At 53.6% G+C, this 21,660-nt stretch overlaps 2 protein-coding genes across 2 annotated transcripts in view; both read right to left on the bottom strand.

Annotated features, from left to right (window-relative positions):
- The window catches only part of SREBF2 (sterol regulatory element binding transcription factor 2), a 57,771-nt gene extending 54,963 nt beyond the window's left edge, over positions 1–2,808 (bottom strand). The window contains exon 1 of the mRNA NM_001205600.2: positions 2,721–2,808. Coding sequence (NP_001192529.2) covers positions 2,721–2,808 — 88 coding nt within the window. The remainder of the gene's footprint in view (positions 1–2,720) is intronic.
- A 3,439-nt stretch (positions 2,809–6,247) lies between these two features.
- Positions 6,248–21,449, bottom strand: CCDC134 (coiled-coil domain containing 134). Its single transcript, NM_001205826.3, has 7 exons — positions 21,314–21,449; positions 19,727–19,845; positions 18,895–19,016; positions 18,605–18,689; positions 16,662–16,843; positions 16,321–16,392; positions 6,248–6,852 (listed from the first exon to the last, which is right to left on the bottom strand). Exons 2-7 carry the CDS (start codon positions 19,827–19,829, stop codon positions 6,727–6,729), a joined length of 690 nt encoding a protein of 229 aa, NP_001192755.1. The 5' UTR covers positions 19,830–19,845; positions 21,314–21,449; the 3' UTR covers positions 6,248–6,726.
- Between the last annotated feature and the right edge of the window lie 211 nt (positions 21,450–21,660).

Here is a 21,660-nt window from a genome sequence, read left to right as displayed (position 1 = left end):
CAATCTACTCCAGTATTCTTGCCTAGAGAATTCCATGGACAGAGGAACCCTGCGGGCTATAGTCCAAGGGGTCGCAAAGAGTTGGACAGAACTGAGCATGCATGCATATAACACACACACACTACAGTTTTATTATCATTCATCTCAAGCTCCACAAAGCCATAAAATCCTATCTTCCTATGTTCCCTATAGCTCAGACACTACAGCTGACATGTGAATACTTGTTGACCAATGAAGACAGGGAACCACTTTATCCCAAATCTAACATGGAGCCCTGTGAAGCCACTTAACCACTGTGGGAGTTTCCAGAATGTTCATTTTACTCAATCATCTATAGGTGTAAGGTTACTACTTAACCACCAGGTACTTCAACACAGTGCACTTCCCCAGTGGTTCAACAGTAAAGAATCTGCCTGCAATCCAGGAAACACAGGAAATGTGGGTTTGATCCCTTGGTCCGGAAGATCCCCTGGAGAAGAGCATGGCCACCCACTCCAGTATTCTTGCCTGGAAAAATCCCATGGACAGAGGAGCCTGGCAGGCTATATAGTCCATAGAGTCGCAGAGTCAGACACGACTGAAGTGACTTAGCATGCGCACAAGCACACTTTAACACATTATAAATTTATAAATGAAAACAAACAGGGATCAGTTTCCGAATGGGAATGCAAAATCCACACAAATTTCTTTGTGTGAGGCTGTTGGTAGGCAGTTACAGACATATTCCTTACTGGCTGTGTATGCCTTATGGGTAAGTTAATCAACTGCCTTGAGCCTCAGTTTCAGGATTTATAAAAAAGGGATGAATGTAGTATAACAAGCAGTCTCTACCTGATGGAACTTGTTAAGGATTGAGAACATTGATGCATACTAACTGCTTAACACGGTGCCTGGCACACAAGTGCTCACAACATGTTAGCTGTCCTTGTTAAGTTCCAAGAACCTCCCTCCCTCCATTTGTCAACACATCTCTGTATTTGGGAGCATCCAACAAAAAAAGTCTGTGGTTAGATTTAGGGCTTCGTTTAAGAGTCTTACCACACTGCCTGGATGACCAAAATAGGAAAACAAGGTCAGGCCACAGGGTTGTTACAGAAGCAAAATGAGAAATGGATCCTCTTCATTTAGCTGCTGCCACTGTCTCTTCCCCTGGAAGAGAATCTTCTGCTGCCTCGGTTTCTTCATCTGTATAATGAGATGAAGCCTTCATACCTGCCTGTAGGGCTGTAGTAAGATCCTGGCACAAGAAAGCACTTTGTAAACTGGAAAGCACAATGCATCTGAGTCACTGACTGATTAAGAGCATGGGTTCTGGAGAATCTAGAGGGAGTGACTTGAGACAAGTTAACATATCTGACTTAGGTCCCCTATAAAACCGGAGCAGTAAGAATATCTACTTCAGGGATTGTAATGAGGAACCAGTGAAACAATATAAGTAAGTAGGGCCTAGACTATCAGAAGAGCCCAACTGCTGCTGCTGCTTCTAAGTCACTTCAGTCGTGTCCGACTCTGTGCGACCCCATAGACGACAGCCCACCAGGCTTCCCCCGTCCCAGGGATTCTCCAGGCAACAACACTGGAGTGCGTTGCCATTTCCTTCTCCAATGCATGAAAGTAAAAAGTTTAAGTGAAGTCGCTCAGTCGTGTCCGACTCTTCGAGACCCCATGGACTGCAGCCTACCAGGCTCCTCTGTCCATGGGATTTTCCAGGCAAGAGTACTGGAGTAGGGTGCCATTGCCTTCTGCTGGGAGTTATTATTATTACTAAGACGACTTATCCACTCATTGGACCTCTCACCCCCAAAGATCAGGTGAAAAGACTGATGTTAGCAGCGACGGCAACACTGACCCAGTAACTGTGTTCTGTAACCAGCTTGGGTGACCTTGGGCAAGTCTCTGACCTCCAAACTTTGGATTCCGTGATCACAAAATGATCCCCTGGGCTCCTACAGCTCTTCCACTCCGCTGTGAAAGTGGCCGGAACAAAGGCCACCCGACTCCCCAACCTGTCCCCGAGGGGGTCGGGGAGAGCACAACTCAAAATTCCTGCGGCTCAACTCTCTTTGCAGCGCGACAGCAGGAGCGCCCGGGTCTCTATCGCGGGGAGATGCGTCCAACACTCCGCCGCCACCGCTCGCTTCATCAGCGACTAAGCTTCTCGCTGCCCCCCAAAGTTTTCCCAAGTGCCGGGAGAATTCGGCCGCGGTTCAACCCCGGAAAGACCACGGAGGGGGAGGACGCGGAGCCTAGGGGCCCGGCCCCGGGAATCTCCCAGAGCCGCCCACGCGGCCCGGTGGGGAGTGACAGGTGCGACGGAGCCGCTTGGGCGAGCAGGCAGAGCGGGACCTCGGACGCCGCGCGACGGAGGCAGCGGCCGCGCGCTCTCCGCTGGCCGCTCCCTTCAGGCCCCCCCGCCCCTCGCCGACCCCGCGACCCTCGCTGGGCTTCCGGACACGAGGCGCCCCCCGCAGCAGTTCCCGCGCGGCCTGCCGGAGCCCAGCCGCCGGGCGGGGCTGAAGCCCGCAGCGCCCGGAAGGGTTGCGGACGGCCGCGGCGACCGCGCGCGCCGGTTCCTCCCGCGTGAGACGGGGCTGGCCGGTGGCGGCTGTGTGTGAGGAGAAGGTGGGCGCACGCGCACCCGCGCGCGCCGCCGTAACCCCTTCCTCCCCGCGCGCGCCCCCCGCCCCCCGCTCTCCCACCCACCCCACCCCACCACTCACCGTCAATGTCCCCCAGGGTCAGCTCATCGCCCAGCTCCGTCAGCGTCTCCATGGTCTCCAGACCGCCCAGTTCGCCGCTTCCGTCCATCGCCCGGCTCGGCGCAGAAGACCACCTCCCCCGCGCCCCACACCTCCTCTGCCGTCCCGCTCAGGGAGACGCGGGGGCGGTGCCGCCGTCGCCGCCCATGACACCCAACAGCCCCCACCCGGTTACCGCCTCAGCGGCCGGTGCCAGCCGCCGCCATGTTTGCGCCGCGCGGGACGGGGGCGGGGCGGCGCTGCCCCGCCCCCAGCCCGCGCCCTCCGTGGCCCCGCCCCCCGGGCCGGGCGCCCCCTTGTTTGTTGTCAATGGGACCAGGCTGGTCGTGGCCAATCGGCGCGCGGGCCGGCGCGTGGGGTGATGGCGCGTCGACGATCAGCAGCTCGGATTTGCATAGCGAGGCCCCACCTCTGGCGGCTCTTAAGCGAATACGAAGAGCGAGTCCCCCGGGTCCTCAGACCAACCTCCTTTACTCCCGTGATTAAAGGAACCGTTCCCTTTTCTCTTGGTTTCGCTCCGCGAGCTAACTCGGTCCACCTGCTAGGGGTGGAAGGGTTAATGCCGTCCGCCCCACGTCCGCTCGGAGCCCCCCGGAGCACATTACGTCATCCTCCCAGCTGTCATCCTCCTCTCCCCCCAACCCCCGCCTCGCTGCCCAGCCCACTGGAGCGGGCAGAATCAAAACTGAACCACCAACACTGGGCCCCCCCCCACCCCAAGGAGTTTGGAGATGGTCTCTAATCACGTTCCTCCCAAGCCTTTCTACCGAGACTCGCGAACTGCCCGAGTGCGGAGCGTTTGTTTTATGAACTCTGCGCCTTTGCATCTGCCGCGACCACGTGTTTACTCCAGCGGTCTCCCCCTGGATCCTTCCGAATCTCCTGCAGTCCTTTAAGATAGTGCCAGTGCCCCGGAACCACCACAGGGTTTCTGGGGTGCGGTGCGAGCACGACATTTTGACAAAGAGTTCCGCAGAGATTCTGAGGCGCAACCTACCCACGGATTCCCACTTCTTCAACCACCTCACTTCCCCACCTCGCAGCTGGTCACGGTGTAAACAAATGTGCAGGTTTCTAGGAATTTATACTAAGGAATAAAAGGACGAGTGCTCCGAGAAGTGCGCAAGCACATGTGTTCAAAAGTGTTCATCACGGAATCCCCTGTAACCTGGAAAAACTGGGAAGCTCAATAAGGACCTGATGAATACATTACATCCACACAATGTAATACCATGGCATAGGTAAACGTATGCCATGTATATCTATTGTATATCAAATGTATATCTCTTGACAAAGACTTTCACAATATATTGTTAAAAGGGAAAAGCTGTCTCACTAGTCGGTGAGAGCAGTTGCTTGGTGGTCAAAACTTAAAATCGAGTTCACAGGTTGGGTGGAGATAACCATATGGACATATGGATCCACTTATGAACCCTGTGACTTTGGGCTGGTTAAATAACTTCTGTTTTGTTTTCCTTCTCATTTTTGTCATCTCTAAAAAACGAGGGGAACAGTGCCCCCTGGGAGTGGTGAAGATGAAATGAGATCACTTGCACACTCATTTGACAGTATTTATTGAGTATCTCTGTGGCAGGCAAAGACACAGTTCCTGCCCTCTGAGAGCTTCCAGTCCGTTGAATTAAACAGACACTGATATTTAAGAGGAAACCTAAAATTCTGTGGTGACAACTGCATCTGGTATAGCCAGGGGAACACACAAAGCAAACAAAGGCCCTGAGGCAAGAGGAGCTACTGCAAGCCAGCACGTGGATAAGGCTTGACACACAGTGCTCATACAAGGTAGCTACTGTATCGGTAACTGAAAATCACATGTGATCTGTGTGCACATGAAGGGCAAAAAGGATGGAAGGTCCAACAGTTGAGCCTCAGTTATGGTTATGGAGTGGTGAGATTAGGGTGAATCATACTTTCTTCTTGGCATATCAGTGTTACTTAAAATTACTTTTTATAATCAACATGTATAGCAAAGTACCTTATGGGGAGGGTAGGGGAGACACAAATGTTCTTTTCATTGTTTACATGCAGGAGAGTTGATACAGATGATAGAAGTCTCACCTTGAAACAGAAAACCAAACCCTGCTGCCCTGCTCTGGCCAGGCACTGAGCTGGACAGTGCCACCTTCAACTCCACCACCAGTGGCTCTCGCAGGGCTCCCACACTAGGGGGTAGTCTGCTGGCACACCACACCGTGTACTTTCACTTTGGTTCAATGCCCCTCCCATCCCAGAGCCTCAGTAAGCTACCGCAGAGGGCTGCCTGAGCACCAGGTCAGGTAAGTGGGCACAGTGCCTCCCACTCTGCAGCTGTTCCCTCAGCTCCCAGCTAGACCTGCCCAGGGAGGAAGAGAGCAGAGTGGTTCTGTTTGTACCTTTCAAGGTGTCAGAGGGGAAAACGTGGGCTCATTGGAGGGTGGAGAGGAAGGCATCAACTGAGCCGGAGAGAAATGAAGGTGTAGAAGGAGGAGTTCCAGAGGATAAAGGTACTAAAATGGGGCAGAAGTGAAGACTGGTTAAGACTGGGCCCCTCTCTCTCTGGCTGTGCATACAGTGGGCGCTCACCACATCTCTGGGATGAATGAAGAACCATCAGAGAAGGGCTCTTGTCACTGAGAAACCAGGCCCCAACCTCAGAGAAGCAGTTTAGGGCTGGGCAGAGGGTTCAGGCATTATCAAATTCATTACACCAATGAAGCCACAGCACAGGGAAGGGGTGGGCCAGGGTCACTCAGCAAGTCTGATGGGCTAAGACCCTGGGTCTCCCTTGGGCTCCGTTAGTGGTGGGATATTGGGGATAGCTGTGTGTCTCTTCCCTGGCTTGGCAAAGTCAAGAGACAGAGCTAGAATTCCCCCCAGAGCCCCTCCCTTCTCTGCCTGGGAGGGGCATGACTGAAGGGCGGCTGCCTACTCAGGGCCTGAGTCCCTCTGCAGCTTCCCACCCCCCTGGCCCTGGTCTCTGCTTACAGGCCTCCTGACACAGGGGGCTTGCTGTCTGGCCCATCCATCCTGGGAGCAGCCCTTCCGCTACAAAGTACAGCCTCCTGCAGAGCTCTCGCCTGTTCCCCAACAGCGCCCCCAACAGGCCCAGGGGCTCCCTGAACTGCCAGAGAGGACAAGTTGATTCTTCCCTGGGCCTGCCTGCTCAATGACTGTCCCTCAATACCTGAGGACAGAGATCAGGCTGCTCCAAGACTGTCTTGAGCTAAACACCCTCCCAGGAAGGGTACTTCTGGTCCCTTCCCAACACTGACCCCTCATCAAGGACGGTGCTGAGAAGGGAATAGGAGACCAAAGCCAAGCCTCTGCTTTGCTGCCCTGCCAGGGCCTGAGGCTCCTCCTGGGTAGGCAGAACATTCTCTAAGGTGGTCTCTACAGCTGAGGGCCCCAGATCCCCCTGCCCAGGCCCCCTTTACCTGCTCTGTGGAGAGGCTCACATCTCCCTGGGGCCCAAACCAGCCTCGGTCAGCCCAGAGCATTTGCTGGCTTTTATTTTCTCTGCAGGGGGCTAGGATCTGTGCCTGGCAACTCAGTGACACAGTGGGCCCAGCAGCAGGCATGACACCTCTGCACATGGCTCAGAGCCTAGTTCTGCAGCCTCCCCATGAGGAGTGGCTGCCAGCAGGCCAGCGGTCCTAACCCACGGTGGTGGGGGAGGGAGTCCAGCCCAGGATCCTTCCTGCTTCCCCCAGCATCTCCACAGGGTTAGGTCTGCAGAACAGCACTCTCTGGAAGATCCCTTGGCACCCCTCCGAGGAGGTCCCTGGGAGGAAGTCCAGCCTTCTGTGGCCCAGTCCCTTCAGTGAGGGCTCGGAGCCAGCCCCAGGGGGCCAAGCAGACTCTGGCCTCCTCTCTGAAGGCACCAGTGCTCACCATCAGCTACGCTTCTGCCATGTCCTTTTCCTCCCAACTGGCCGTCTCCTGGTCCTGTGAGCCCTGGCCCGCTCCAGGGCTATAACTCAGACTGTGATCTTGAGATCCGAGGGCCTTTTCGGATCTCTTTCCGCTTCTCTTCTTTCTTCCGGCGTTTCTCCTCTTCCCTCAGGGCCTTCTGGAAAGGGTCAGTGCTGGAGATGAACTGAGGGGAAAAGCAGAGAGGTCTATTAGGTCAGTTGGCAGCAAAGACTGTGCTCTGAGCTAGGCTGCTGTGGGCTGTGGGTACAGGAAGGTCACTGAGACACAGGCCCTGGCCTTGGGGGAAGCCCACGGACATGGAGCTAGTAAATGGGCTCAGGGAAAACTGCTGAATGGGTCTCAAAAGATTAAGCAGGAGCTTGCCAAGCCAACAGGGTGAGGGAAGAGGACATTCCAGGAAGAGGGACAGGTGTGGAACCTGCACAGCACATTTGAGAAACAAGCGACAGACTGCACTCAGGGTAAAGGGGGCTGAGTGCCCAAGACCCATCATGGGCCCCCAGAACCTTTGGTGGGAGGGGGCAGTCAGTGAGCGTAAGGCAACAGGGGTCCTACTGCTTGTGGACAAGCTGCAAGGTGTAGGCAAGGAAGTATATAGAAAGCAGCTGGATCAGAGGTTAAACTGCCAGACCTGGAGAGAGATGGAAAGAAGATGACAGTGATGCCCAGGCTTGTGGCTTCCCTAGTGGGTGCAGGGTGGTACCCAGTGAGAAGACAAGAACATGTGGTGTGCTGGGCGGGAGGAGGACGGGACTCTGGCCGGGGCAACCCCCAGGCCCTCAGCTCTTCCTCCCCGACTCTCCAGACTGGTTCATCTGAACCCAGGGCTTCTGTCGCACCTCTACAGTCCGTCACCCCTCAGATTTGCATCTCCCTATCTAATGCCTGTCTGACACCTCCACGTGTGTGCACATGTGCCCCAAACTCAGCATGGCTCCATCTCCCCAAAACCCAGTCCCCTTCCAGAGTCCGTGTCCTCATGAACAGCAGAGTCCCACATCCCAGTCAGCAAGTAGGGCAGAGACCAAGCATCACCCCCACCTGCCCCCCACTTCCCCAGCCGCAGGTCCAAACCCTTTATAGTCCATTGCCAAGGTCTGGCCCATTTTAACCCCTAAGTCTCAAACCCATCTCTTCTGTCTCACCTATCATATCGCTAACCCCATCACCACCCCCTATACCTCTCCTGATAAACCTCGGCACATCCCGGGGTCTCTCCACACCCACTTTGGTCCCTCTGAAGCCATTCTCCTCGCTGCAGTCAGATATTTTCAAAATGTAAATTGCACTCCTGCTGAAACCCTTCCTTGACTCTCCACACAGCTCTATCTGCAGGCCCACCCTGCCCACCCCTCCTCCCCCCTCATTTCTGGCTCCTGGGTTCCTTTGTGCCCACTTCCAGCCCTCTGCACATGCTGTGCCCCAGGCCCAGAACGCTCTTCCCGGCCCCCACCCTCTTTGCCACAGTAGCTGCAGCTCAGCGGTCCCCATCCCTGGGGTGACTCCTGCCCTTTCCCGGCTTGGGCTGTCTCCTCCGGTTCCTTCTCAGTGCTTCTCCCCTGCGACCACCTGCTTCCGTGACACCTGCTTCACACCTGTTGCCCCCACTGGATCACACTCTCCCCAAGGACAGGTGGATAGTGTGGGGTGCCACTCACTGTGACACAAGCCCCAGTGTGGTCTGATGGGCCGACAGGAGGTGCTAAGTATGTATTTTTTTAATGAATGAATGAATCATGTTAGAGTATGAAATACAGTAATATCCACAATTCAGATAACTCGTTGGGAAATATGCCCCTTTTACTTGTTCATATGGTAAATCTGATTTACCATATGATGTTGGTCAAGGCAGACGTTAATAACAAACTAGGAGCTCCACCTTGTGGAGTAATCCACCTACTGTGTTAGATTGAACCACAAGTCTGGAAGATGGGATGAAGCCAGAGAAGTGCAGCCCAGAGAGGGTAATGATCTGCACAGGTCACACAGCTAGTCCCAGTTGGGACTAGCCCCCAAGCCTCCCAAGCTCCCTGCCCGGTGCTTCCCCGATCACACTGCCTCCTATCCCTACAAGTTACTTCGGATCCTCCTGGGAAGCAAGGAGGAGCCAGGAGACCCCTCGGGCCACAGAGGACCCCATCCTCTGGCTCTGGCTGGGGAAGGACCAGTCAAGAGATCCTGGCCCCTCCAGCCCCAGCAGGTTGGGTCTGCAGAGAAACAACGCCTAGTCCTTTCCTGGCTCTCCTCCCAGCTGGGCCTGGCTAATGCCTACTTTAAATTCGGATGCTGACCTCCAGTGGGCCCTCCCTGCTGCCTGGAAACCCAGGATGTTGCCCTGGTCCACTCCCTGTCCTGCTCTCCTAGACAGACCTTCTCCTCGAGCCTCCATCTCTCCTCACCTCCTCACTCGCAGACCGTGACCTCGCTTCCTGTTTCACAGAGAATGGAGACGCTAAGGAGACAGCTTCCGTGAGCCCCCGCCACCACACCCACAGACCCATGCTGCTGTGCCCACGCTGCTCTTCCAGGCGAGGCCACCCCTCCCCCAGGCAATAGCTCGCCTCTCTCTCCCTCCTCACCTCTTCAGGGATGAGACTCCAGTGACTCTCCTACCCCTACACCGGGGGTTCTTCCCCACCCCTGCCATGGGTGGGTCCCCTCAACATGCAACATGCAAATGCTGTTCACTCTGCTCTCCCATCTGACTAAGATATCCCTTGGAACCCATGCCCTCCTCCAGTTAGTCTCCCTTTGGGTCTGCTCCCCTTGAAAACACATCTCTTTACAATAGGTAACAAGGATATACTGCACTGCTGCTGCTGCTGCTGCTAAGTCGCTTCAGTCGTGTCCGACTCTGTGCAACCCCATAGACGGCAGCCCACCAGGCTCCCCCGTCCCTGGGATTCTCCAGGCAAGAACACTGGAGTGGGTTGCCATTTCCTTCTCCAATGCATGAAAAGTGAAAGTGAAGTCGCTCAGTCATGTCTGACTCCTAGCGACCCCATGGACTGCAGCCTACCAGGCTCCTCTGTCCATGGGATTTTCCAGGCAAGAGTACTGGAGTGGGGTGCCATTGCCTTCTCCAGGATATACTGCACAGCACAGGCAATTACAGCCTCTGTCTTGTAATAACTTTTAATGGTGTAGAACCTGTAAAAATACTGAATCACTATGCTGCACACCTGAAACTAACATTAAAAACAAAACAAAAAAAAAGAGTAACTTTTCAAAAGAGTCAGCTGTATTTGATGGGATGAGTCTACTTCCTTTCATCTCCTTCTCTTGAAACTCAGTCTTTTATCCCCACCACTTGACCAAAAGAGCTTTTACCCAGCTCTCTGAGGGCTGGTCTCCACGCTGCTAAGTTCGGCGGCCGATTCTCAGCCCCACCTTCCTGACCCTCCAGCGGCGTCCGATGGCACGTCCACTCTCCTTCCTGTTACATGGCCTCAGGGAACTGATTCTCTCTTGGGTCTGCTACTACTCCACTGATCCCTCTTGGGGTGCTCTGTGAGCTCCTCCTCACTCCCCCATCTCTAACTGCAGGCACATCCCAGACCACCGCTCTATCTGCCCCGTCCCCCTGCCCCCCAGAGTGATGGCACATGGTCTGTCATCGGCACGACTCTCACATTTGCAGCTCTGGCTTTAATAAGCTCTCCCCTGAAATCTAGTCCTCCTCCTTGACATCAGTCAAGTCAAAATCAGTTACCTCCTCGACACCTTCATTCAGATGCCCATTAGGTCCAGAAACAAGGCACTGATCCCCAATCCAGCCCTCAAACTCGCCCCGCCACTTTGCCCACCTGGTGGAAAATAGCAACCCCAATCTTCCGAAATTGTCAAGTCATCCTTAATGCCTCTCTTTTACCCCATATTTGCTTCCTTAGTAAATTGTACTGGCTCTACCTTCAAAACCGAACCAAAATCTCACCATTCCCAACAGCCCCACTGTTGTCACCCTGGTTCAAGCCACTGTTAACTCCAAACGGACCAGCACAGCGGTCTCCTCACCAGGATCTATCTCCACTCTGGTCTTCACACTATTTGCCACGCGGCTGCCAGGCTGACCCCTAAAAGGGCTAAGTCAGAGCCCCTGGCCCTGCTCCTCTGTGTCCTGGAGTAAATGCCAAAGCCCTGGAGAAGACCTGCAAGGGATCTTATGATCTGGACTACGACTCTGACCTCCCCTTCCCATGCTACTGCCCTTCCAAATACGCTTCCAACTCAGGGCCTTTGCACCCGCTGCCCCTCCAGTCTGGAAAGTTCTTCCCCCAGAGATAGGGCTGGCTCGCTTGCTGCTTTCAGGTCTTTGCAGTTAGAACCTGCTGTGTCCAAGTCACATGAAACAGCAACGATATCCTCACCTTATCCCTGGAATTCCTTAACCACGTGCCTCTGCCTTTTCCTCCGTCGCCCTTGTCACCATCTACCATGGATTTTTTATTGACTGTCTGTCTCCTCCAACCAGAATGCCTTTCCCAGGTGGGCAGAGCTGGAGGGCTTCTCTGGTGGCTGGGATTCAGCAGATGCTCACTAAACGCTGAATGAAGGCATACACTCTGCTTCTGAGCCTTCCTGCAAGCCAGTCCCTCTCCCTGGAAGGTCTTCCCTGAGATGGTCCACCCGGCAACTCTTACTTGTCCCAGAGCCTCGGCCACCTGCTTCCACAGGTTTCCTCTCATGGGTCCCATGGCTCGTGACACGTCCCTCTCCCACTGGTTCCAATGATCATGCTCGACTGGGACTGTGCTCCTCCGGTACCTTCCCCAGCAATCTGTAAGCATCTGAACAGCAGGGAGAGGGCCAGATCCCTCTGGACGGGGACAGTGGCCAGCCCAAAGCCTGACACAAGCTGGCTCTAGTATCCTAAGTAGGGGCCCTCCCAGAATACCTACTGGTATGGAGGCAGTGCATGGGGGGAGCTGAGTAAACCTGGGCTGTTGCCGGCCTCCCCAAGTGGATACCTCAAAGAAACTGCCAGGATAGGCCCTGGGCCCCAGAGAACTTGATGGGGGCTCTCCTATCTCACCTCGCCCACCCTGTCCAGCCCCCAGGGGCCCAGGAGGCCAGGACTGAGCCCAGCATGGACTTCATGGACAGGAATTCTGGTCCCCCAGCCCATCCACCCTGCACCGGGCTGGGAGCCAGGCAGGACTGGGGTATTTGGGGTGGGGGCAGGGGCTGGCCTCCCAGGAGCCCTACAATGCAGGTTCTGTGAGGGGCCGGTGCTGCGCAATAGAGCACAGATGACCTTTAAAAAAAAAAGGTCATCTCAGAAACTTGCTGTTGGAGGGGTCTACACTGGATACTGAAAAGTGAGTAAAATCTTGGGACCGTCCCCAGCCGATGAGAAGGGAAGTGTGCTGCTTCAGTATGGCTATATCCAAGCAGAGCATATTACGATGACACTAAATCACACCTCTCTGGAGCCTGTTCTCTCTGAGGCCCACCTCCTGTGGGAGAGGCATTCATTTCATGATCTGCAGGGCAAGGAGAGCCAGCATCACAGCAGGAAAACATCTCCATGAGAGCCCGTGCTGGGAAAGGCAACCTGCCACAGCCTGGAGCCTGCCTGCGTGTCCCTGCTGAGTTCACCAAGAATCAGTCCTGCTGCTCTTGTCCAGGCTGTTTATCAGGGCTGTGGTGGCAGCAAGCCGCCGTGCAGGGTGTGTCCTCTTGGTTTCACATGAAGGGGAGGCAGCTATGCTAGTGTGAAAAACCGTATCACCCACTCCATCACCTGAAGCAAAGCCACTAGTTCAACAGGGCCCTCGAGTCAGAGGTTCCTCTACTCAGGAACTCCACTGATTGTTCACCTGAATGAAGTGCTAAATGGTGCTCTTAACCAAGCTGGCCTGACTGCTCTCCTTTGAAGGGCCTGCGTCTAAGGCCGGCCCTCGGCTGGCATCTCGGAACTTGGCCCTTGGCTGGTGTCTGGGAACCAGGATTCCGGGAGGGATTTCCATTACCCTGACTGATAAGAGTGGCGCCCTGCGCCTAAACCATACAAAAGTGTGGTTTATGCCACAAACACGTGCTTCCCTTCTGGAGTGTGGAATTTTGGTATGTATTAGGCAGAGGGTCGGAGAAGGCGATGGCACCCCACTCCAGTACTCCTGCCTGGAAAATCCCACGGACGGAGGAGCCTGGTGGGCTGCAGTCCATGGGGTCGCGAAGAGTCGGACACGACTGAGCGACTTCACTTTCACTTTTCACTGTCATGCATTGGAGAAGGAAACGGCAACCCAAGCCAGTGTTCTTGCCTGGAGAATCCCAGGGACAGTGGAGCCTGGTGGGCTGCCGTCTATGGGGTCGCACAGAGTCGGACACGACTGAAGCAACTTAGCAGCAGCAGCAGGCAGAGGGTGCCTATGTGACCGTTCCCTGGTAAAAACTCTGGGTGCTGCGTCTTTAACCGGCTCTCCTAATAGATGACTTCTCACACATGTTTTCATAACCTGTTGCTGGGGGAATAAAGTGTGCCCCGTGTGACTCCACTGGGAGAGACACATCAAAGCTTGTGTCCAGGTTCCCTTAGACTTCATCCCAGGAGCCTTTTACCTTTTTTACTGCTGATTTTATTGTGGATCCTTGCACTGCAATAAATCAGAGCCTTGAGGACAACGACACACAGGAGTATTAACCAGTGACTCACAGGACTCAGTCTTCCCAGCAAATCACCAACCTGGGGGTGGGTTGCTATGGGTGGCAGCAGCCATCCAGCCCCAGGGATGATGCTGGGAGACCAACTGTCATAAAGTCCAGTAAGACAACAACCTGAATTAAAAGCTGTGACTCTTGCCTAGATGGTATTTCTAGCGACCAGGCATGCTGCATTCTGACTGACTGTTGTCAGCGTCCTAGCCATCTGGTCTGGCAGATAAGCAGGCTGCAAACTGGCAGGTCACACATGGCCATCCCTCTCGGGGGCCATGACCTGTGGAAACAAACCGTGGTTGACAACAGGACAGTCTGGGTCACTCATTTAGATGCCCATAGCTAATTCTCTGATGAGACTGACCAGAATCAAACTGCTGATCAGCCGACACTGCCCAGCTGACTGGCACTGCCACCTATACGTGTCCCTGTACTAGATATGGCAGTACACCCACCACCACAGACTGACATAAAGCAGAGGACTCTGAATCTCTGATTCAACCACCTAGAGACCCTGGATGGAACAGTATGGCCCAAGATCATCAGAATAATAATCACCTGGGGGACCTCCCTGGCACTCCAGTGGTTAAGACTCCACACTTCTACTGCAGCGGGCATGGGTTCGATCCCTGGTCAGGGAACAAAGATCTCACATGCTACATGGCACACCCCCCTTCTCCGAAAAAATAATAATGACCACTTGGCTAAGTACACTCCTTGCCAAGTCCCCTTATAGTGGCCCATGTGGGCCAAGACGGGAAATAGGTGTCTGTGAAAATTTTGCAAAAAATGCTCTTGTCCCACTCACTTCTAACCCTTTCAGACAAAAAGTCTAGGTGAAAGTAGGGAATAACTGGAGAAAAGTGAAATTATAGGTCCTGGGATGTGACATGTTGATTTTGCAGCAATATTCTAGGGAGGGACTGCCTTAGCCCCCAGGAGGCATGTGGAACAATTAATTCTCTTTGTCCCTTACAGGCCAGCACTGCCGCCTGGCCAAACAATCCTAGGGTTCATGCAAGCCAAGTGGCAGCTGCAGTTGAGTCAGACCAACTGTCCAGTGTGTCATTCTCAACCACGTGACAGGAAAATTCACATAGACGAGGTCACTGCTAAACTATTTGGCTCTGCCTGCTGCCATCAAAGGCAGCTCCCGAAGTAACTCTGCGCAGACACACAGTCCAGTACAACCTTACTTCAATCCAACCTTGGTATGAATCCTTCCGCCTGTCCTGATCCCTGATCGACCTTGGGTTATACCACACAGGGCAACCGAGGCAACTGAGCAACTCCATGGTAACACTGCCCCCATTGTTTAGCTCAAACAATGCAATGGTGACCCAAATCAAGTGGGAGACAGTGGACCATGGAATGCCTCCCCGATGCAGATGAAGATGGCTTTGGGTCTACCTACTGGCCCCAGTATCAGGCTTCCCCGATGGCTCAGTGGTAAAGAATCTGCCTGCAATGCAGGAGACTCAGGAGATGCAGGTTCAATCCCTGAGTTGGAAAGATCCCCTGGAGAAGGAAATGGCAACCCACTCCAGTATTCCTGCCTGGAAAATCCTATGCTCAGAGGAGCCTGGCATGCTATAGTCCGTGGGGTCGCAAAAAGCCGAACACGACTGAGCAACTGAACACACACACAAACTGGCCCTGGTAGCCACTAGCAATGACACTGAAGATCAGCAGCTCAGTCTAAACTCTTGTGTGGGTAGTAAGAGATAATAGATTGGTCTCAGATGACATCCTGATTTTCTAATATAAGATCTACTGATCCCCTAGCACTTATCAGAGCTGGTTGAGTTCAGGACCCTGGAGCATATGGTTAAGATCAACACTGCACGTGGCCTCATCTTGCTAGTTACAGTCCTACTGACAGCAGTCTTAGACGAACTAAACAAACGTGGTCCTAATCTCTTCTGATCAGATTATGATACAGAATAAGGCATTCATGTAGAAATGTTAGTTAAGCCAAGACACACAGGGCTGGTGGATGGACTGGTGTGTGTGTGTGGTGGTGGTGGGAGTGTGTGTAGAATCCTCTCTATGGCCCTGAGCGTCCCTGCATTCTTGCTGGGTACACCTGACCCCTCTGTACCTGGGCCATTTCTCAGGTCGTGCTTACAGAAAGCAACCTTGAAGGATGAGGTGATGTCTGTCTACAAACAAAGACCAGGTTTGCTTCTGTTCACTATAAAGGTGGTGGATTTCCCAAGCTTGGTGTTCCTCAACTTGATACAAACCCACTGGCATCTGTCTGGACCCCTCTGCTTCACCTCTCTCCCCTAACCAAGACTTGGGAAATAAGGCAAACACGTACGACCAGGTTAACAGCAACTGCTTTCGCTGTAATGAACTCTGATGTCTCTAACCTGTCAGCATCCATGAAACAGCAGCAAAATCCTAGACCTTCAGCAGTACTCCCCGAACACCTGGGGAGAGCTTGTCCTTTGTGGAGGCCAGTCCTCCAGCCCTTCCTGCCCGGCCACTCTGACCCCACCCTCCCCTCTGCTGTCTGTCCTGCTCCCCCTGCGGCCTCCAGCCCTCAGAGCCCACTTCAGCTCTAGGATGAGAACATGTGCAGAAATGTGGGACAGAAAGCTGGTTAGGTGCTCAGAGGCTCAAGGGCAGAGAAGCAGGGCCTGACCTCCCATGGCTTCCCTACCATTCACCTGGCATGAACAGTGCCTACTGTGTCCTGGGATGGACGTCTTCATAGCCCCTGACTGCCCCTCATAGCTGAGGTTCACCCTGCATGGACAGAGAGGAAGCTGAGCCTAAGACAGGGCCAGCAGCTTGCCCAAAGGTACCAGTGAGTGAGAGGTAGGTTAGACCCAAACCCAGGCACTTCCGGCTCCAAGTCCAAAGCCCTCACACTCCACTCTAAGTGCTGCAGCTCCTGCTGGTCCTGGCCTCCCAGGGCCCAGCAGACACAGTGCAGACAGGCCCACAGGCCCCAGCAGCTCACCTCTGTGCGGTCTACTTTAAATGGGTTCTGGAAGTCAGAGTGTTTCTCGCTGATCCCCAGCTCCTGGGCCATCTGCGGATAAGGAAAAGCTAGTCATCCTCTGCCTTCTCCCGCATCTTGCTCACCCGCAGGCCTTTCCCTCCAAGGCTGGGACGGATGTGGGCCAGGTGATGACCCCCAGGCACCAAGGTCAACACAGAAGCCCTTGAAATGGCACCTCAAGGTGGCCCGAGGCTTATCACAGAAAATGCAACCAAGGGTTGACATTCAGACCCCACTGAAGCAGGCTCATGGTGCAATCACATAGAGGGCTCCCGGACCTCCTCTGCCCCAGTCCTTACCAGGCCGAGGATGGGTGAGTGGGGGCCCTGGTCAAAGACGCCCGACTGGTTGCAGAAGCTGATGCCCCAGCGGATGAGGAGGTTCCAGTTGGAGTTGTGGTCAAAGTAGTGGTGCACGATCCTTGGGAAGCGCAGCACCACGTCGCCGAAGAAGGCCGTGTTCTCCACCACTTGGGAGAAAGCTGGCGAGAGGACTCTGGTGAGCGGCTGGCAGAGATGGCCCTCTGCAGCCTCCTGGCCAGCCCTACACACCCTCCAGAGGACAGCGACAAGCCCACTAACCAGAGAAGGGAACAGTGCCTGCTGCACACAGGCTGACCACATGTGCAGTGAGTACTGAGGGATTCCTGTCACCGAATCATCAAAACCACCTTCAGAGTGAGATGTGGCTGTAATTCCCATTTCACACATGGCAAACTGAAGCTGACAGCTACTGAGCAGCAAACCTGGGCTGCAAACCCAGGTCTGCCTGACTCCAAAGGACATGCTTCTTCCCCCGTACCTTGCAGCTCAGAAGACTCGTTTGCCATGGAGACCAGAGAGGGGTGCCATTGCACAGATGGAGGCATATGCATCCCATGAGGCTTTGCTGGGCCTAACCTCCCCAACTTCGTACCATAATGTCCAGAGCTGGGCCCTGGTGTTAACTAGTGTCTGTGAGGGGTCAGTTCTGTTAGGATGGCCAGGGAACATATCAGGGCTTGTTTTCTTTTTAGTATATGTCCAATTTTATTTTAAATGCTTAAGTTCTTATTTTTAAATAACTTTAGACTTACAAAATACACCACACAATTCCTTTACTCGGCTTCCTCTAATATTATCATCCTTATATAACCATTGAACAAACCATCTAAGACAGGAAATTAACATCAATACAATACTATTAACTAATCCCTAGACCTTATTTGATTTTGGTCAGTTTTTCCACCAATATCTTTTAGTCAACAGATCAGTTTGAGTTTAGTGTCCATTACAGTGGCAGGTTCCCCTGACCCAGGCTAGCGTGAAGAATACTAACTATACACCCAGCCCTGGTTGAGGGGGGGAGGTCTACTTGTGTGACCCCCACAGATAAGGCCCACGTCCTTACCAGCACTGGCCAGACTACACAAAGAGATAAGGGGACTCCTCCAAAGATATGCCAGGCTGGGTCTGAGACAAGTGGGACAGGGATCTCTGGGCTTCAGAACAATCCTGGATCACAAAGAACTCAGGAATTCACCAGGTTTATAGGTAAGAGCCAGGCAAACCACCTGTCCTCTTTCCCTTGGAAACTGGAGTTGATGGTGCCTTCCTCAGTTACAGTAGAGATTAGAGATGGTATCTGCCCAGCATTCAATATGTAAAGGCTACTTCTGTCCTGTCTCAGACAGTGTGACCTAACACACTTTATTGTTAGAATGTAACCAGTTAATGGGGAGAAATTACCACTGGAGAGAAATTCCTGGAAGAGGAGATGAAGGGATATAGAATATTCTTTTATTTATGTTGGTCCCACCTTGTCTCAAAAAGGATTTAAGGAGGTCAAGGCTTTTAGAACAGCAGTAAAGAGTGCTGGTAACTGCTCCCGTGGACCAGTCACTTCAATAGACCTCAGTTTTTTTCTTCTATAAATGGAAACAACCCTTGCCATCTCTACCAGAAGGGTCAGGGTGGTGAAGGCAAGGATTGCGGGACTGGAAGTGGGCAAAGGCTCCTCCCTGATTCTCCTGCCCCAAGCACAGGACAACACTACATAATGTATGTGTGTCAGGGATACAGAACCTGGCTCTGAAACGAGCCTAGAAACACTCGGAGAATCTCATACTGAGTGCCCAACCACCCAAGAGACTCCTTGAAGGTGCTGCAAGAGGGCATTCCCAGAGAGGAAAAGAAGAGTGACAAGAACAAGAGGGAAGGGGCAGCTGGAGAAGATCAAGGTTGCAGGGTAGGGAAGACCATACCATCCTTCAGTTTCTCGTCCTGGGGGAAGGGCCCATCTGGGAGCACACCTGCAGCAGTGAGCACTGTCCGGGAGTCCTCCAGCACCTGAGGGAAGCCCACCTGGGCTGAGTGGCTTTGCCAAGGTCTTCCCAGACCAGCCCCAGCCCTGTTTACTGAGGCCCTACTTCAAATCTTCTGTGGGTTCGCTTCCCCTTCACTGAACACCATCCCCGTGGGGAACTCCTACTCATCCATCAGTGCCCAGATCAAAGACCAGGCCTGCCATGAGCTGCCCTTTGCCTGCATGCACCTTAAAGAGCCCCTTGAGCATGACATCCAGGATCTTGTACTGCTGGTGGACATCGTTCAGCTGTGCTAGGTTTTTCAGTGCCAACAGCTGCTCCCTCCGCTTCACCTCAAACATCTTCTTGTCTGAGCACCATTAAGTTAAGGAGCTGGCACCAATTCTCCTGCCTGGACAATCCCGTGGTCCTGATCCAGAGGGCCCATTCCTGGCCAGCAAGTCTCTGCAAGGGGCATAGATGTGCATGGCTGGGACTTCCCAGAGAATGAATAAGCTGTCTGAGAAGCATATGAATCCTGCAACATATCATTATTTCACAGAGGATTCCACATCCAACAGCCTGAATACAACTGTCAGGACCTGGCTTCTGCCCTCCCCTCCCCTCCCTGTGGTCTTTCCACCATCTCCCACAACCCTTCACTGTTCCCAGAACCTCCGCTCCTCTGCTCACACTGTACACTCTGCCTGGGGTGCCCTCCCACCCTTCTCTATGAGTTTCCACTCTTTCAAGACCCAGTTTTTTAGTGGTAGCCCAAAATGCCAGGATTTGGTCTCCACCTAGGGTCTCACACAGAAAGTGCTAGGTACATGTAAAATCCTCAGGGTCCTCATGGTCCTGAAATATATGCCTTGCCTTCTCAAATTGTATGGGAAAACTGAGGCTCAGAAGAGAACTGACTTGATCAAGATCTGGTTAGAGTGTATTACTTTTTCTCCTCGATTTCTACTGGTTGAGGGGGGCGGGTCTTCCTCTACCCTGGAATCCCCCAAGCAACTGTGGGTACAGAGAGACCTCATTTATAGATCCCTCTAAAATACCTCCAACCCCAAAGGATACAGATCTCCAGGCTCGGGTCCAGGGAGGTCCTCAGGGTGTCTGTGACTCCTGTTCCAGACAATAGCAGGACAGACAGGGAGGTCAGGAACTGAAGAAGGTCCATATCCAAGACTCTGGAGCTAAGAGAGCAACCCAGTGAAAGAAGGTGAGATCCAGAGCTTGGTGTTATATAATACAGAAAGTGAACTGAAAAGCAACTTCCCCTGACATGACACAGCCTCCAAATACCGGGAAGCCAGCTTTCGGAATCCCTGAAGCCCCAGTCCCTAGCCCAGGGCCAGGGACCAAGAGACACATGGTGAAGACATGGAATGATGGGAGGAAGAAAGATAAATGTCAGCACAGCAGGGATGCTCAGAGAACAGGTCTGGAACCCTGTGCTGGAGCCCTGGCTGTGCCTGACTTCAGGACCTACAGAAGGCAAACTGCTCAGCCTCTCTGAGCTTCATCTTCCTCACTGCAAAATGAGGATAAGGAGGTCATCTCCCTGTTGCAGAGACAGAGACCTGGGTGAGGCACTGTGCCTGAGGAAGGAGGGTCAACATCATTCCCCCTCAGTTCCCCCACCCTGGCCTTCCAGGAGGCCCCGGGAGTCAAAAACGTGAAACTTGTAGGGTTTCCTGCTTTTCCTGACTTCTGTCATCAGAAAGGAAGAAGGGTGCAGGGTGGGAAGGGAGGGAAGGCAGTTTTGGGGTAAGACGGCTGTTACTCTCCTAGGAACCACAGGCACCACAAGCAACACCTGTTTCTATCTAGGCAACATCCCCCAACTATTTACTGAGGAACTTTCATGTTCCTTGAATGTTCTGGAGCCAGGAATACAGCAGGAACAACATTCCCTGCATCCTTCTATCCCTAGTAGGGTTAAGAGACAGCCAACAAAGTTGTAAAACAAGCACAGAAGGATAAGAGGGAGTCGGCATAAGTGTGATATTAAAACCAGCAGTCAAATGAGGCCTCTACTCAGATGACAGCTGCCCAATTTTACCAACGTGGAGATGAATGCACAGAAAAATGAGGTGACTGCCCAAATCACTTCTAGATCACTCATAGATTTTCCAGTTAAACTAAGAGTCTTAATGAACAGGCTATCTCAGAGCTGGCCACTGTTCTACCGGGACACCTGCCTCAGGGGAGAGATGCTCAGTTATTGACAGTGACCGCTCACAGAGGTCAACCAGGGAACCAACTCTGTCCCGTGCAGATCAGACAACTGAAGCCCATAGAATGTGAGGAAATAGTTCAAGCTCATCCAGAGCCCTACGTTCCACCGTCATATTGCAGACTCAAGGGAACCAAACCCTGGTTAAGGCGAAACTTGGGAGTCAGGGAATATCAGATGGCCGGTAATGACTGAAGCGGGGAAGAAGTGGGAAATGAGCGAGGTGACGTGGTGGTGGGTTCTGAGCGGGCCATTCGGGCTTGCAGACCAAGGATGCCACCGTGCCTTTAGAGATCCTAGAGGGGAGTCTTTCCAATGAGGTCCGCGAATCCCACACCCCACCCCCTGCAGCCAGTTCTGGGCCCTCGGTCCCTCCTCCCGCCCTCCAAAGGGGTCTGCCTGCCCACGGCCCTCGCCCTACCTACCGGGCCAGGCGGGCGGGGGGGGCAGGAGTCAGGCAGCAACCGACTCGAGGGTCTACTAGCGACCAGCAGAGCCGTGGATTCTCATAGAATGCCCGCGAGTAGCAGCACACGGACCGCCGATTACTGTCCCCGCCCACCGTGCCACTCCTGACCAACGAGCGCAGGCCGCGACGGCCGCTCTTGGACCTCACTTCCGGCCCCGCCCAGTAGGCGGAGGCATCTGCCCGGCCTGAGGTCCGTGGGATTCCGGTCCCGCCCACCTTGCCGGTCCGCTAGCGCATTTGTAGCGTGTTAAGGTCGGTTTGGAGAAAATAGCCTGAAAGGGCGCATCAGCACACTGACGCCGT

Source organism: Bos taurus, chromosome 5, assembly GCF_002263795.3.
Source record: "Bos taurus isolate L1 Dominette 01449 registration number 42190680 breed Hereford chromosome 5, ARS-UCD2.0, whole genome shotgun sequence".
Taxonomy (NCBI): domain Eukaryota; kingdom Metazoa; phylum Chordata; class Mammalia; order Artiodactyla; family Bovidae; genus Bos; species Bos taurus.
The sequence above is the reverse complement of the archived record's forward strand: the minus strand, read 5'-3'. Positions and strand labels throughout refer to the sequence as shown.